General features: G+C 42.1%; 1 protein-coding gene across 2 annotated transcripts in view; it reads left to right on the plus strand.

The window, feature by feature from the left end:
• The window catches only part of FGF18 (fibroblast growth factor 18), a 107760-nt gene that overhangs the window by 66433 nt on the left and 22816 nt on the right, over positions 1-18511 (plus strand). For both annotated transcript variants that reach the window (XM_054036481.1, XM_054036480.1), the window contains one exon: positions 11918-12024. In XM_054036481.1, the coding sequence (XP_053892456.1) occupies positions 11918-12024 (107 nt within the window). The remainder of the gene's footprint in view (positions 1-11917; positions 12025-18511) is intronic.

Below are 18511 nucleotides of genomic sequence, written 5' to 3' on the forward strand. Positions count from 1 at the left end.
GATTGGGATAAACACCCCAAATATTCTCTGAAACCTTGAGTCTCCAGTTATAACTCTCCCTTCTGTCCCCATGCCACCCCCACCCCCAAACCACCTTTGCTCATCGCTCACTAAGAACCTTTCTTGGAGAAGGGAGAAGCCTGGTAGTCTGCTGCTCCCTCTCTCTGGTGAGTGTTCTACTGATTTAGGATGAACTGATGGCCAGTTCACTCTTCTTTCAGCATCCTAGTCTCTTCGGGAGCCAGTAATGAAGATTGTGGTTGCTGCTTCTTTCAAATTAACTGGTTCATCTGCTTCCCCTGAACATTCAGGTTGTGAAGTTGTTATTCACTTCCCCCACAAAAGCTCTTGTATAGTGCTGTTGGCATAGATTACCTGCCATGTTCCATCCCCAGAAACCGTTTCATTTCAGCGTTGGCTAAAGTGATTTTGATTCAGATTCTCTGTAAACCATGTAGGGTTCCTAGAGGAATGCATTAAAAAATATACAGACTTATTCTAAAAGGACTCACTGTTGCTCCATCCTCTGCAGGTTCAGAAGATCGTGATCCAGTTGAACCTGTGCAGTTCCATTGTGTTAAAGGCAGAGTGGGATGTGAGGACAGTTGAGTGCAGGTGGTCCACCCACTTGCCATAGACTTCAGCATGTGGGTGTGTTAGGGAAGATCTGCAGCTGTGAAAATCACCAATCATTTGACCCTGCAGAAGTCACCAGAACCAGCAGCAATAGCAGTTGCAGAGTGTCTCCACTGCTGTTGCATGGCCTGGAAGGAGGATTCCTTCCCCCTGCTCTTGTGGAGAAGTCCAGTGAACAGCCCTGCTCCTTGGAATTGCAAACTAGGTCAGAGATTTGGCTGTCAGGGCTGCATTTTTAACATACAACTCGCCTATTTATAAAACCTCCTTGGGGTGGGGAAGAGACGCACAGAGGTGAGCTGAAAGGCAGGAGGGGAGTTCCGGAGCAGGGAACCTCCCACACTGCAACCGCACAGTTTGCCAGTGTGCCCCAGCTGTGCACAATATGAGCAGGTGAAAATGTGATCATGACTCTATCTATAATGCATTCACCCCACAGTGCACTCTCACATCTGTTACAGAGATATTTTTACACTGGTAGCCTCAGCTACATTTCAGCTGCTGAGGGCATCTTCACTTGTCTCTGCTTAAAGATCACAAAAGGGGATAAAATAACTGGGGATAATGAGGTGGCACAATAAAGGAGGAGAGAACCTGCTCCAGGGCAGTACAGCAGAGTGCTGGAGAAGGCATGTATTTCTGAGGTTGCTTTTTAAAGTGAATTATCTGCTGGTGAAAGGTTTTGGGTTAAGAGCCCTGGAGTCTGAAAGAACTGTTTATCCATGGAAGGACAGGCATAGCCTGGGCCTCGGCATTGCCAGCTTCTCACACCCTGTCTCCCGTTGTTGTGCCTTCCCTTGCTTTGAGGATAATTCCCTCTGTGAGGACTCATTTAGGTTCACTTGCAACCTCCAAAGGGTCACCTTAGTACCAAAATTTTGCCGAGCAAAAGATCAATAAGCATAAATAATAATAAAACATCAATATTTCCTCAAATGAAAGGGCCACATTTTGCTCTAACTTGCTGCCCATGCAATTGAATTGGTTTCAGCTGGGTCACACGGTGTGTAAATCAGGGCAGAATTTGGGCCTTTATTGAAAAATCCTTCACCTACAAGTGTCAAGTAGAGCTGAGCCCAAATCAAAACCCTGATCCAATCCCCACCCTGCCACCCAGAATGTCACGGAAGTTCAGAGGTGAAGGCAGATTTTCTCTGGTTTTGGTGGCTTTGGCCAGTCTCTGGGATGGATAGGATACATAGCAAACAACATACGCAGGTATTGTACTATCAATGTCCAGCATCTAAACCCAAAGAAAGAACCCCGGAGATCACTGAATTCTTTTACATTTTATAGAGACATTGGTCGTGCCTCGATAGTTAAAGATGGGTTGACTTTTGCACTTAATAGCAGGGATTCACTCTCTATTATGTATAAAGACTATAGTATATCCTCTGCTAAATTTTAGCACTTATTATCTGAGTACTGAATTAATGTGCTGAGAATCCTTAAGATTGAGTTAAAATTAGATTTAAAAGGGGTCCTTTCAGAAATTTAGCATCCTGTATCAGACCTTTTTTGTCCCAGATGATCTCAGTAATGAAGTAACAGATTCTTCAAAATTTCCATACAATTAAAATTCATCAAAAGACACTCAAACAATCATAACTCTGTCTTGTAGTGACCCCACAAGGGCAAAAATATGAACAAAATAATGTCTTTAAAAATCAATGTTCTCTAATGTGGGACCACAGATGCTAAAATTCATTAATTGTAATTGCATGGTTATTGCACAGTGCCAGAGGGCAGAGCTAAGGTTGTTTGGGTGCCTATTTTTGTTGTTGTTGCTGTTTTTAGTGTACTGAGAGAGAATTTATTTTTACCAGGTGAATAGAATAGAGCAGCTTCCACTAAAATAAGAATTTGATTCTGCTGGAAATACCCATAATGTTCCAAACTATGCAAGTCCCTAGAGAAGATGGACCCTATGGACACTGGCTCTGCAGAGGGAAATCTCCTTGCTCTTCCTTTTCGGCCCTTATCCCCAAAATGAACAGAGGGTATGTTATAATTTTTTGTCTGAAGATTACTGTAGTATATGTAGCACTTCACCACTTTCACTTATAATACATTATCCTTTACACGGCAGCAGTGTGAAGGTTAAAGATCAAGGCCGAATATATTTTCGTTTACTTTCACATCCATTTGTCATAACAAAGGCTGTTTTTAATTTTAAAAAGTGAAAAAATTCTCCCCACATTCAGTCCAGGCTGCATTAGATTATGTTACTGCCTTTTCTTCCCTGAGTTCCAGAGCCACAAGAATCCTGTTGAAGATACAGTAGCATAGTGCAACTTTCTTTTCAGCATACTTCTCACTTGCTGGGGGAAAAAAAGTTACAATGAGCCCTTTTGAGAAAATGTACAAACACACACATATTCCCATCCGTAAAATTAATCATCATAATTTCAACTTTTATTGGAGGGTACAGAGTAATAAAACCTGCTCACCATACAGAGAAAATAACATCTTTTTATATCAGGCACAGCGTGTCGCCTCAATCCAACCAATACTTTCAATATGCCACAGATTTCTCCTCATTAGCTTCAGTTTGGAGCCTTCACAAACACAACAGTGGGAGCTGGACAGACTGACTTTTTGGAGTATGTAAAGCCATTGTGGTGTTGGCATGCTGAAAGATTTATGTGTTTGCGACTCCTCGGTAAGAGGATATAGTGGTGCTAACATCACACCTACTTCATGGCTGGAGATGAGCAGCCAACCACCAACTTCCAAAGATAGACAGGCAACAGAGTTCAGAGAAAATCTGATCTGACATGAATCATTGGGCAGAACTAAGATCACTTTGAGGAAGAAGATTCGTGACGTTTACATAATTGTTGTTCTCTGTTTGTTTGTTTGTATACATCAGCATTTCTTGGTCTCAGCTGGGACTGGAAACAAAAGAGCCAAAATAGCAAGAACAAAGTTGTTCTCGTGGTATTTTTCTACCCCCATGGGGAGCAAGAAGTGCTAATGAGATTTCCAACCCAAGAGATTCAAATAGCTTGCATAAGGTTCTACCAAGCATTTGGGCCCAAATTTTAAGGTCCTTATTTACTGGTCTTCACTGAGTCCATGGGCATGTGCGTGAGCAAAGGACATTAGTTTTAGGTGCTTATTGAAGCATAATAGAACTTTGGAGGCTCATCCATCACTACTTCCAGACTCTGAAGCTGGCTGCTTTTCAATCAGTTTTCCTGTCTCTGTAGAAATACTGTCCACTTGAGTAGTATGTGGAGAAGCACGATGCCCTGTTGAGACTGAGGAATTTCAGTTTCTAAATCTTAGGTTTCACTTTCCAGGCCTGTTTCTTAGTCACAGGACAGTTGGAGGTGCTAAAGCTCAATCCAGAGATTGCTTGTCCCTACTTGCTGTTCCAACAGATTTTTACAGCTTGTGGCCTATTGCCTCACTGCTGTTCTACTGGATCTTGCTGAAATAAGTGTGTTTGGAATTTTGACACCTGTCTGGTATATTTTTACTTTAGCTGATGGTGAATTAGGTACAAAACATCTGCACGAGTTGCAGGGCTGATTCTTTATGTACTGGCCCCATTATGGTGCATGTACACCTGTGCAAAATGGGTGCAAAAGGCTATCCACTCATAATGGCAACGTTTTGCATTCACTTTGCACGTGAGTAAATGGGTCTGGGGGCTCAAGTCAGTGAACAATCAGGCCTGTAGCATGTGGCTTATAGCTTGAGCATTATCCTCAAAAAATCACTTTTAAAATTGGACCAAATCTGAAGGGCCTTACTTAGTTATTATTTTATCCTTGCTTTGGTTAAAGTAATGAGAATTTTGCTCAAGTAGAGCCTGATTAAAGGCTTCAAGTTTTAGCCCATCATGTTTAAGTTCTTCAGAAGCACTGGTGAATAGCGATAGCTTAATGGATGGGTGGGGGGATAGATCGTCTGTTTGAAGATCTATGCCATCTTTTGGAAGACAGAGGGGGTGGTTCTGAAAAAGCGTACATCTTTTGTTTCATAATTTTGTAGCTCTTCTCTGTATCCTCATGCTGGGCTGAGATGACAGCTCTCTCGGGGAACACTGAGCCAGATGCATCCCTGGTCTAAGACCATTGACATCCAGTAGAGATACAAGTCAGGTTCATCCCTTGTGTATGTTCTGATATCCGTGGTGCTGACATTTGCATTCTTGTGCTTGTGTCCTTTTATGTTTGAGCCCAAGTAGGAGAGAACATGTTTGGGATTGAAGAACATACTGGTGTGACAGATATTTGTCATAGCACTTACTACAGTACTGGAAAGCGCTCCGGTACTATGGTGAAGAGGGTGGTATAAGAACCTGAATAAAATAGAATGGAAAGTCCCATGGTAGAGATAATAGCATACTTTGACACACTCCTCCAGAGAACATCTTGCCCTTGGATGAGACCCTTTGAAGACAAGTTCTTGTAAAATATGGTCAGTGGTTTTCCCTGAGATGAGTTTAGCACAGCTCTTATTGGCTTGTTCAGAGGGAAGGTACCTGTTTAATTTATCTGGGAGAGTTGCTGCCTCAGATCTCCACTGAAGCCAATAAGATGCGTTACTTGTGTGTGAAAGTGTGTGCGGGATTGGGCTCTGACTTGATAAGCTCCCACACAAATACAAGTATGAAAAAGTCGAACCTCTTACTTTGCATTGGGATTATGGGTTCCTTAGGGCATCTACAAGAAAATCTCATTGAAACAGACCCTTTTTTTTAGGAATTCTACATCTGATTCAGAATTTCAGGGCCACTCCCTTTAAATTCACCCAGATACAGAACTGGACAGTATATTATTGGGTAAAGTCATGATAAAAAATATCAGCCCAAATCTTGGCGTCAGATGCACATTGTGATTGCTTTTTACCACTGGAGTGGCACAAATCAGCAGGAATGAACCAGTGGATCTGCCCCTGGTTTTCTAACTTAACATACACTCTGTATTAATCTTATAATTTAAGATTGCTAAATATAATGGGTGTAGGCAAGGGCTATGCACTCGGTACTTCTCTCACTTGTAGCAGTTTTACGCCAGGGTCACTCCACTGACTTCACCAGAGTTACTCCTAATTTGTACTGGAGTAAGTGAGATGAGAATCGGGTCATATAGGCTTTACCATCTGGGATGATAAATTTTGAGAAATATGCAAATATACAAATACGATTTCAATATGTGCGCAGCATAGATTCTCTCACTTGTTCAGGGCCTGCAGGTTTTATTGCTCCCCACAGACTTTACATAATGTTGGCATGCTTCCCTCTTCATTATGTCATAAATGTTAAGTGGAGACAGGGTCATTCTATCATATGTTGTGGTCATGTAATAGGATTCAACTTTTCTTGGGGCAAACTGTGTTTGAACAAATTTCAACTATTCTAAGCATGGATGTACATATGAATCCTTCCTTAGCAATCCTGGGTTTTTCATCAGAAGATATGGTCTTACAAGAAAGTAAATCTTATTTTCTACAGCTGTCATGAGGGAGAGCTAGACATGGTAGATGAGGTTTGTGGAAAGCACACTCCATCTTCGCTCTCTGCTTTAGATGAACTGAACTGGAAAGCTGCTCTCCCTTGCCGAAGTTGTGGTCAAAGTCAGACAGCCTCAACCTGAATTTATCTGTAAATCACTTACATTCGTTAACTGCAAAGGGTTTTGTGTGTTCTCCTCTAAAAATTGTTTCACCGAATTAGTAATAATTCAAGATGCTAACCAGAAAAATGTGAGATCAGGGGTCAGATTCTGGTCCCTGTGAGGGACTCTGCTGGTAAAGCCGGTTTAACCTGCCAGCTGAAGATATGTGTGAATCTCTGGGTTGCATAGATGGCTCCATGCTCCTCTTCCGCATGGCTCCTGATTCAGGGGTTGTTACTAGGGAAAGTGGGCATGGCTGCAGCATCCCTGCATTCTGGCCAAATCTGCCAACCCTTTGAAGGATATTGCAACAGCTGCTACTCAGAGCCACCTTGAAGCTCAAGTTGTGCTCAGGAGTCCATAAGTTAGGGAGCCACATTTGCCATCTGAACTCCAGGTGCTGATCATTTTACTGGGAGGGCCTAATAGAAGAATTGAGGTCAAAAGAGCTAATGCAATCCTAGGTTTCAAAAACAGGAGAATCTCAAGTAGGAGTAGAGAGGTTATTTTACCTCTGTATTTGGTACTGATGCAACCACGGCTGGAATCCTTTGTTCAGTTCTGGTGTCCACAGTTCAAGTAGGATGTTGATAAACTGAAGAAGGTTCAGAGAAGACCTGCAAGACTGATTAAAGGATTGGAAAATGCCTTGCAGCAATAGACTCAAAGAGCTCAGTCTATTTAGCTTAACAAAGAGAAGGTTAAGGGGTGACTTGATCACAGTCTGTAAGTACCTAGATGGGGAGCAAATATTTAATGATGGTCCCCTTCAATCTAACAGAGAAAAGTATAACATGATCCAGTGGATGGAAGTTGAAACTAGACAAATTTAGACTGAAAATAAAACATATATTTTTAACGGTGAGAGTAGTTAGTCATTGGAACAATTTACCAAGGGTCATGATGGATTCTCCATCTCTGGCACTTTTTAAATCCAAGTGGATGTTTGGATGTTTTTCTAAAAGATCTGCTCTAGGAATTATTTTGGGGATGTTCTCTGGACTGTGATGTACAGGAGGTCAGAATAGATGGTCATAATGGTCCATTCTGGACTTAGAATTTATGAATCTATGAGAGAGACTCCTCAGACATCTGGGTTTGGGGTAATCTTATTCCCATTTAAGTCAATAGCAAAATTGTTGACTTCAGTGAGCAGGTTGAGACCCTTTGTGGGTGCTTAAAGTCAGATCTTGATGAGAAACATATTTGCAAGAAGCCCAGTCCCCTCATCTCTGCTCCAACCAACTTTTCTCCCTATATTGCTAAACTTCTCTGAATCTCCTTTGCCTTCTCTTAGTGAAACTGGACAGAACTTAAGGTTTTATGATATAGGCAAGCCAAGCCTGGGCCTTTTCCATTGCCCCCTATATCTTCATTCTACCTTTCTGGCTCCCATCCTCCCACTCAAGGGAAATATTTGAAAGATAAGTTGGCATATTTTCTACCACCTTCAAATATCTCCCTGACTTAATGTTTTCTTAGCTGGAAGATAGCTTTTCAACATATATAATCCTTTTCACCTAGACATGTGAGGAATTCCACTTTCTTCCAGTGGGAGTTCTCAGGAAGGTTTAGGTTAAATGGGCCAATAAGGGAAAAGCATGTAGCAGAAGATTTTACCCTCTAAAGAATTTTTTTTTAAATATGTCAGAATATCTAACTGTCAAAGAATTTAAACAATAATACCTGATCTACAGACTGGAGTGCAGTGCTTAGTAATATAAAGATTGCAATCTCCCTACAGCGCACCTAGAGATTAATTGGGTTCAAAGCAATATGTCATGCAGGGCCGTCTAGCTGAAAAGTACAGCAGGGGAGAAACCTACAATTCTCTCTTACTGATTCCCACAGAAAATCTAGGAAAAATTCCCCTACAAATTACCTCCACCTGTTTGTGGAGACATAGAAACTTTATCCAAGAGGTATCTAAAGAAAATTTGCATTCAAGCATTTCACTGAATGTTTGTGGTGATCGAAAATTGTTACTGTCTCATGCTTGTTTGTCTGGCCTATGTGCAATGAGCTGGTAACATCAGTCCTGGTTCTGGTGGATATGTGTCCATATCACAGAAACCATCATTGTGACTGGTAGTGTCAGCAGAGAGATCAAGGCTGGAATAGGCCATCAAGACTGAATTGGCTTCTCAACTTCTAGAAATTGGACGGCCAAATTCTGCCCTTGGTTATACCATGGGAAATCAGGAGTAGCCCCACTGACTTCCATGAGGTTACATCATTGTAACTGAGAAAAAGATTTGGCCTGGTGCCAATCATTGAGACACACGGGCAAGGCAGTGTATAGAAGTTTATGCAATTATCTGTGCTTGGTCCGCATGATGGCCAAACTTCCACTGATTTCTCTGGAAGCAGGACAGAGCTTTGGTGGGTTGTCAATCCAGCATGTATCATGATCCCTAAAAAGAATACAAATAATTAAAAAACTCAAGCATGAGAAAGAATCACAGCTGTAAATCCACCTGCAGTTAGCTTCCTAAACAATAATTTTTATCTCACCTGGATAAAAGTTTAATTTCAGCTAATAACGTTTTAACAACTGAGGAGTACAAGGCTAATATTTTCAAAAGTGAGCGCCTAACGTAAGGCTTCTAAGTCCATATACCGGCACCTAAATAAACCTGACCTGACTTTTGAAACTGCTGAACACCTGTCAGCTCCCAATGAATTCAATGAGAGCGTCTGAGTGCTCAGCAATTTTGAAAATCAGGCCCCTTATTTAGGGTCCTAAATATACACTCAGGAGCCGAACTATAGGCCCCCACTTCTTAAAATCTTGGCTGAAATAACTGCTTCTAGAATTTGAGAACCCCTTTGTGGGTTTTGTTGGGGGCCTGTTTTTATTGGTATAAATGTCTCTCTTGATATTTTCCTGTCAAAGCTGCTGCTCTCAGTTTCTGTTTTGGGTACTAGTGCATGATGATGTGAGGGCACAGACATAACCTTCTGCAGCCTAGGGAGAGTAGGAGAAAAGGTAAGTTCAATTTATTTCTAAAATTATTACATTATTTTACTACATCTTTAAACTTTATTTAAATTCTTTATTTGGCAAAAAAGAGGGGGTATCATATTTTAATTAGTAGCCGTGTCAAAGGAGAGCTAGATTAATTATTGGAAATTACTCTGTCCAGATGGTTTTAATTTTCACAGCAGGGAACCGGCCTCTTGTGAAGGTGATATTTTTCAAATTAAAATCAGCCTGGATATTACTCATACATGTTGTAGTTTGAAGGTGACATGGTGTGTCCTCTGCTTTCTAACCTACGCTGCGTTCACGTCTGTGTTCTGCCCTAGTGAAACAATCCTTTGGATTAAAAAGGTGTAGGTTGCTTATCTCCAAAATTAAAGCCATCAGAGGGGTAATAGGTGACTGAAGGAACTGGTAATGGGATATGAAGTCTTTTCATTGTTAGGTTGCCCTTTTGAATTCTCAAACCAAAGTGACCAAGAGTTGTTACCTGATGGTCAGCATCACACTTAGTAGTTTTAACAGAGGCTCCGAGAACTGAATGGACACAGAGAATGAATTACTTTCTAGCCCACAGAGGCAGTGCTTCCAGAAGAAGGTTGAGGCATGCTGTCGATGCGGAGGTATTGCTGTTGCCTATGTCCACCCTGGTCTGTAGATAAATGGAGGACTTCAGTCTCCAGAGCTTCCACGTATGCTATTTTCTGGTCCCCTAATTGTTCACATATCTGGGCAGGGTTCCTCTGAGGGGTGTCCAAACCAACTCCTTGGACACCTTCTTGGAGCAGTGGGCATTATCTGGGGTTCCCTGCCTGGTGTCCCCTTCTGGATCCCTTGTTTTGACCCTGTGACCTGCACCCCTGTCCTTGTTTGTTCTTTTTTGTCTCCCACAATGTCAATTTCTGGTTTCCTTGGCCCCTCCCTGACCAAATGGGGTGGGTCTTGGTGCCCACCCTCTCAGTTGAGGGGGGGTGTCCAAATAATCAGCAGTAGGTTGACCCACCAGCCCCAGTGATCAAGTAGGTTGTTTTCTTAGACACTGAAATATATATAATACACATACATGTTATATCCATCTGCTGTTAGACACTTAAACAATAATTCCTCTCTGCCTTGATATAGGTTTAATTTCACAGGATACCCTTTTAACAAATGAAGAATCTAAATAAATGTAAGCATCTGTTGAACATTTGGTAATCGTAAGAATCAAAATACCAAAAATCTCATCTCTGTCTGAGCTGCAGAAAGAAATCTCCATTGAGGGTTAAAGTTTTGTGATATTTACACTACTGAAAAAGCCAAATTCTGACTTTACAAGTGGGAAAAATATTAATGTGCTTAAATGAAACAAACTCCTATTTCTATCCCCTTGGTAAATCCTTACAGTGAACATATTTGATCTTAGAGGGTTTTACAGTTCTGAAATATGAAGGTCAAAAAGAATGTGACTTTCTGTAGCACAGATCAAACATTCTTCAATGTTTGGCCATAGCTGTATTTTTAGGGTAAGATTTAGTTTGTATGAATTTCCAGTACAGGGCCCGGGTTTCCATGCACTGACATTTAGACATTCTCAGATTATATTTCTATCATGTCCGCTTTCTATTCTGAGCTCTAGAGATGGGCCTGGGCCAAAAGGCCAGATCTGAACACCCCAAACTTTTTGGGAGGATGTTTTGGCTTTAACCTTGGTCCTGATCTGAATGTTGCAGCTGGCCCCTAACTCTGTAATGAAACAAAATGAAATTATTGGATCCAAATGCCTCCCCATTGTGGGGGTGGTTGTAGCGATGAGTTGCAGGCCTGGATGCCAATTTTGGCCCATCTCTGACAAAAAACCTGTGATATGGCAAGTGGCATATTAACTCAGGACTGCACAGAGACAAAAACCATCCTCCACCATGGAGGCAGGGCCAGGGAAACTCTGCACTCCAACACGGTGACCAGGTTAGATTGTGTAAGGCATTAAATGCCCACCCTGTCACGGGCAGGGTTCTAGGCTCTGCCCCACAGGATTTTCACAATGGTAGTTGGTGGGCTCCTGAGTATGCCAGGGGATGCATACAGGACTTTTAAAGAGCCAGCGTCCTCATCAAAAAAGGCACCAAAGCAATGGGTACAAATTTGCTCCCTATTATTGGTTTCAGTGAAATTGCCACACCCTGAAGGGACCATGAAAACCAACTGCCCTTTTGTCTGTCTCGGTTAGGGCTGGCACACCACACGTTGGCCTGTGGTAAAGAATTTAGTTTTCACTTTGCTGTTAATGGCACCATTCCTGAGAACGTAATTCACATGACGTTTTACGGGGGGACTCCCCTCCCTACACAATAATAATAATATAACTTTGTTAATCTGGGCAGTAAAAGTGTGTGTGTGTAAATTCTCAATTACACTGATGTAAATCTGGGGTAATCAGATGAAGTCAGTAGCATTATTTTAGATTTTATACCAGTGTAACCAAGAGCAGAATTCAGCCTGTGGTAAGGTGTGTGGGTTGGTCGGTTGTGTATGTGTGGTGTTCCCCCCCCCCCCCCCCCCCATATGGACTGTGTCTTCATTTAGTGATCCAGGTGGACATAGGAGAACTTCTTGACTTACCTCATTCATGCTATGACTTGGTCTGACTGTGATGGTAAATGCCTTTCTTTCTTCTTCCTTTTACAAGCCCAGCTTCTAGTGGAAACAGACACATTTGGCAGTCAAGTCCGGATCAAAGGGAAAGAGACAGACTTTTACCTTTGCATGAACAGGAAAGGCAAGCTAGTGGGGAAGGTAAGTGTTTCCTATTAATTCATTTGTAACATGAGCATTACCTTTAGCAGTGACTGCGAAGCCGTAATGATGTGTTCCGAACTTTGCCTGTCAACCCCAAATGAAAAGCAGGACTTGAGGAATGTGGAATTTTTAAAGCAGTCCATCCCTTTACCAACCCTTCCCCCACAATAAAATAAAGCAGCCAACCACCGGGATTTTATTACTGATGCCTTGGGTATGCACAGGTTTCCATTTTACAGTTGCATAGATTGACAAAAGATGTATGCATCTCAAAAACAATTGAGCACTCGCATTACATGATATAAATCTCTTTTACCTTGGTGGTAAAAAAAAAAAAAAAATGTTAGGAACATGTTAGGGAGGTTAGCAGTGTAGTGCCTGTTTTAATAACAAGAGTCAGAATATACTGTAGCAAAACTAATATTGGAATCTGAACATCTTATTAGGGCTGGGCCCCATGGTTCTAGCATTACAGGAATATTTTATTACTTTGGATCCCAGCACAATAGAAGCATGTAACAAATTACACATATTTGCCTGTGTAGCTTAACGTCTTTGCTGAAGTCATATTTTTTTTAATGCATTAACTTGTTTTTGTAACTTACATGGATTCTTTGTATTGCTGGTGAATCCAAAGTTAAATAATTGGGCAGGAGGCTGTCAAAGTTAAATACCATCAAACGCACATAAAAAGCACTCACCCTGTGTACCACATGAATTAAAACACTGGCTATCCCTGTGGCAGTGAAAAAGGGAAGCTGAGTTTTTTGCTTTGAGTCAACAAAGACACTGAAAACCATATTCCCAAATAGAAACCAGGTGTCATAGCCACTCTGGTGAGATGTTATGTACTACGGTGGTCCCAGGAGTGACACTTGGGGGGAGGGGGGAGTCTTTTCATAGTGTGCTCTCCTGTATCTTTACTCATGCAAGTAAAGGCTACTTTAAAGACTGATGTCTACACTACCTCGGTAAGTTGACCTAAGCTACGCAACTCCAGCTACGTGAATAACGTAGCCGGAGTTGACGTAGCTTAGGTTGACTTATGCGGGGTCCTCACTATGCTGGGTTGATGGGAGACATTTTCCTATTGACTTACCTTACTCTTCTCGTTTGGGGTAGAGTACCGGGGTCGACTGGAGAGCGATCTGTGGTCGATCTGACAGGTCTTCACTAGACCCGCTAAATCAACTCTGATGTATCGATCCCCAGAGTGTCAATCCGGAGGGTAGTGTAGACATAATTTTCAAAAGCACCCATTAATTCTGGGTGCCCAACCTAAGACGTTGACAACCTGATTCTCTGAAGTGCTGCGCACTGGGATTCCATTTTAAATCAATGGGATTTGTAAATCAGACCTAGATGCTGGATTCACCATTGCCCTTCACCTTGAGAGGAAGGATCATTCAGTGGTTAAGGCCCTGGCCTGGGATTTAGCAGAACCACATTTGATTCTCTGTTCTGGCACAGATGTGTTGTGTGACTTTGGAGAAGTAACACGAGGCCATAATTTTTAAGGTATTTAATCGCCTAAAGATAGGTGCTTAGTGGGATCTTCAAAACCTCCTAAGGGCCAATGGGAGTTAGGTACCTACGTGCTTCTGAAAATCCTACTTGGCACCTATCTGTATCTTTAGGTGCCTAAATACCTTTAAAAATCTGGCCCTTAGCCTCTCTGTGTCTCAGTTCCCCATCTGCATGGTGAGGATAACAACATTGTCCTGCTCACGGGGAGTCTTGTGGGGATAAATACGTTAATGGCTGTGAGGTGTTGAGATACCACAGCCGTGAGGGCTGTGTAAGAATCTATGGTAGATACATGTAAAGTGACTGTGAAACTTCACCATTCTGCTTCAGTGGTGTTTACACTGGTGAAAATGACCATACATAGTGCAGGCAGCAACCAATGAGCCGTAGGGATCTTAAGTGGGATACCCAGAAACAGGCTTGTCAGATGCCACTTTTGAAAATTTAGGCCTAAGTCTTTTTCAGAACCAGTCCCTCAATTTGGCTCATTGGGTGTGAGTCAGGACAATTATTTAGCTTGTTCTCTTCATGTAATGTGATGTTTCAGTTTCTCTCAATGTGCTTTTCATGATGTTAAGCTGGCAAACAGCTCATTTTAAAATAAATCTTTTCTTGTAAATATCATATCTGAGCCTTCCTGCCTCACGCCGGTAAAGACCCAGATTGCTGACAAGTTCATAAAACATGCCGCCTTGAGCAGGAGGGGGCATTGAACATTCAGTTTGGAAGGAAAATGTTCCAGACGCGTTGCCCATATTAACAGCTTCTCAAGAGCACAAACGAAAATAACAGCATGTCTTCTTGATACCAAAGAGTGTGGTTTTAATTAGTATCATAGTTTCAGCTCTTTTTGTGGCAAGAGTTTGAGGGAGTGCTTTTTAGACTGAATGCTCTAAACAGCTAGTAAGCCCCAAGGAAAACGTTAGATAAAAATTCATGCCTGGGCTAATGCAAATCTCGAAGTACATTCTGAGAGGAAATACGAAGCACACGATGATCATTTTGCAGTTGCCCCAGCATGTCCATCTGGCAATAGTGGAAATTTGAGGCAAAACTGGTTCTTTTTCTCTACTCGTTTCCTATTGCCTTACACTGCATAATCCATAACAATACCAACAGATGCCATCTGGCTTTGTTCTCCTCCTCAGTCAGCATTTTTGGATTCTCCCCAGTTGAAAACCTGCTTTGAATTTAGTTCTTTTTTGTTTCCCATAATCACCTACAAAGGGTATTACAAATCGGAGCAGGTTGTTGTTATTCGCAGCTGGAACGTCTGACGAAAGTGACCATTTCAGAAACTGGGCTCGTTCCCTACCTTGGAGCTAGTTATGTTGCAGGCAAACAGATTAATCCTCAGGGTTCAAAAGAGCAGCCTTCATTTTTCTTTTTCATCGACTCATTTACATCTGTGCCAGCTCTTCTGAGTCAAGGCTTCCAATGGCGCTTTCTCAGCAGCTCAAAATCTGGTGTTTGCAGTATTGGTCTCCCTTCCTTGTTTCAGAGGGGTAGCCGTGTTAGTCTGTATCAGCAAAAACAGCGAGGAGTCCTTGTGGCACCTTAGAGACTAACACGTTTATTTGGGCATAAATTTTCATGGGTTAAACCCACTTTTAGCCCATGAAAGCTTATGCCAAAATAAATTTGTTAGTCTCTAAGGTGCCACAAGGACTCCTCGCTGTTTTTCCTTTCTTGTTAGTTATTCCTTGTGACTTCACAGCTAACGTTGGCCAAAGGTCTGAAAAGTGTCACAGGCAGGATTCTAACTCTGTTGTCACTGCAGGCCGCTTCTGGGTTTTCCAAGATGCTGACCCACTACCTCCTAAGTCCAATGTATGAAAACTGGAGACTAAGCAAGTGCTGGAAAGGGAATGATTGTTTTTCTGTTACAAGTGACCTGCGCAGCAGAAAAGCAAATTGAATTGTGCATGCTTTCTAGTTGCTGCTTGATGTTGTGTAAAGAAGGCCTAATCGGGTTTTTATTTGGTTGGTTGGTTTCAAATATTTGTTTTCTGCTTTAGTTATTTGTTTATTTTACCTTAGAAACAGCATGTCTTAATTTTCCTGTTTTTACTAGAGGTGTCTGTGGCCTGCTGACGAGCTAAGTGGGATTATGGCATCACAAGGAAAGAGCAATTTAGGTGGAAGGGAATTGTTAGTTTTGTTTAAAACTTTGTTTTCTGTTTGTTTTTTGTTAATGCCCATTTATCTCAGGCTTCTGACCCACACTTGGGAGAAGAGCGCTCTATGTGAAAGATTTAACACTCCGGCCCATACAAATGAAAGCTGAGAAAGTTTCAATTCCAGTTCTCTCATCAGCTAATTTTAGTAATCTCTCCTAGTTTTGGGATTTTCATATTAAATAAATCTAGTTTCCTATGTGTTCCAGACAGGATGATAACCAATGGATAATATCCATTATTTGTTCTGACTGGTTTTCTCTCTCACCAGTGTGCACACTGGTGTATGTGTATGCACATGCACCCCTTCTCTTTCAGACTGACTGTTAGTTGTAATGACACAGTAGCATCAGAGACACTCTGATTTACATCAGTTGACAATCTGGCCCAATTATTTTAGATGCTGCTTAATTCCATGCCTTGTGGCTAACCGGATGCTTAAGGGTTCAATGTTTTTGCTATAATTGAATTTTCTGTGTGAGAGAGGTGAGGCCTAGTAGTCTGTGTGCAGGATCTCCTGAATTCTAACCCTGACTCTGACAGTGCGTGTATCCATACTGGAGCAGAAGATGTAATTTCCAGCTTGGGGAGATATACCCATGCTAGCTTTGATTGAGCTAAAAATACCTGTGTAGTCCTGGCAGTGTGAGTGGCGGGATGAACTGGCAGCCCCAAATACTTGCCTATGTTTTCAGATAGGGCCATCTTGGGGGCAGGTACCCACTCTCACCGCCTGTGGGCTCGATCAGAGCTAGCACAGGTATGTCAATCTGAGCTGGAAATTACACCTCTAATGACTCCCACTGGGGCCTCAGACAAGTCGTTTTTCTTTCTGCTTCAGTTGCTCTAGCTCAGAAATGGAGACACTAATACGTATAACATAGGAGCTTCATGAGACAATGTTGGTAAGGGACTTTGAAGTTAAGTGCTAAGTAATATTCTGTGTGCAATAAAGACTACAAAATCTTTACAGCAGGGCATGGCAGACAGTCATGCAAGCCAATCGCTGTTGGTTTGTACACCGCTAAGCATCTTGGAGGTGTTGTGTTGGTGCTGAGAACTTGAATTTTCATTTCAAAATGAGCATTGTAGACAAGGCTCGTCACGCCAGGCTCCACCAGCTTGCTACCCAGTGTTTCTTCTGCTGCAGAATTAGGTGCTATATAGAATTTGGGGACACTGATGTTTCCCCTTTGCTCCCCCATAAGGAAGTCCATGCAGCGGTCCATGGTTATGCAGCATACACGTGATTGGTTAGCCATATGGATGTCACCCTGGGAACAGAATTCATGAGTTGGGCAGTGCATCTCCTGGAACTCACAGACAACATGGGTTCATGTTCTAGAATCTCCCATGAACAACAGCCTGGGTCCATTCTATCTGCACCACTGTAAGGCATCTAGTTTCTGCTCCGTTCCAACAGGTACCTGTCCCCAACTGGTGCCCTAGCTGCCCTCCCCCATCCCCTCCTAATCTGAGGTGTCTTCTGGAAGATGGTGGTCTGACTTCCTCCTCCCACTTCCTCTCTGGGACAGAGGCCCCATCATGTGTTGTTCAGGGGTGATGGGTAGCCCTTCCACTCATTTTACAGCTTCCGGGAAGCGGTCAAATGAAACCACTGTGTTTCCCCCATCCCAAATCTGTAAGAATCTCTGGGGTGGGAGCTCTCCCATCAGGCACTTACTCAAGCTCCAGTGGCAGCTAACTCTACAAAACACCCATTGACAAAAGCTACTAAGGGCCTCAGAATTTGGCCGAGTGGGAATTCTGCCTGAGTAAGGAATAAGTAGATACCTCAGGATTTGGCTCCCTTTCAGCAAGTGGGGATTGGGATTGTATGACATTGTGGGCTAAAAAGAAAATGTAAGGTCATGCCCTAACAAAATCTCAGACCAATTACATTAACTCAGCTATTTACTAAGAATACAACATATAATAAGGTGCAACATATCCGTATTGTACAGTTCGCTGTTGTGCGCCAAACTAGCACTCTAACTTTTACCATAGCGCTCTGAGTTTTCTTTTAAAAACCACAAGGACTTGAAATTCAAACTCCCCAGGAAATCACCTTAATATTTTCAATATTTCTTGAGATAAGTTTGGAATTTTAAGGGTTTTCTTTTATTTCCCCTTTCTGTATCTTTTATGGACAATTTCCACCTCCTACCCCCTGTTCCTATTAAAGGGTATAAAATGCAGCCACTTGAATGGTCTGAACTTAAACTCACTCTACAATAAAAACAGATGAAGCAAAGTTTTACACTACATTCAGGCCTATACTAGGAAGGCTTTGCCAGTATCGCTCTACTGGTGTATTATACTGCCAAAGTGTTCTTAGCGTGGATGCAGCTTATAGTGGCAAAACTCACAGTTTTGCTAGAATAGCTTATTTCAGCCCCCTGAGCAAAATAAGCAATACTAGCAAAAATCTAGTTTGCTGATCTAACTCTGTCTGCATTAGGGGTTTTGCCTGCACAGTTGGTCAGAGATCACACCCCATCATAGCCCTGACCGACACAGCTTTGCCAGCAAAAGAAGTTTGTAATGTAGACCTGGCCTAAGAAACTTACCATTTTCTTGTGGCTTTCCAAACCAATTTAATGTTACCAGCATGTTGCTAATACCATATGGGAAGGATCTCTGTATTTTTGCAAACTGTTGCTTGATGCCAAAGACTGTTTTGGCAGAGCTTTATCACTGACTCCTGCCAGCAGTGGTCTTTAGGGGAAAGTAATAATTTGGGGTTGTTTACATTACAGCAAATGTAATGGGGGTTTCTT

The sequence above is a fragment of the Malaclemys terrapin genome, chromosome 8 (assembly GCF_027887155.1).
Source record: "Malaclemys terrapin pileata isolate rMalTer1 chromosome 8, rMalTer1.hap1, whole genome shotgun sequence".
Taxonomy (NCBI): Eukaryota; Metazoa; Chordata; order Testudines; family Emydidae; genus Malaclemys; species Malaclemys terrapin.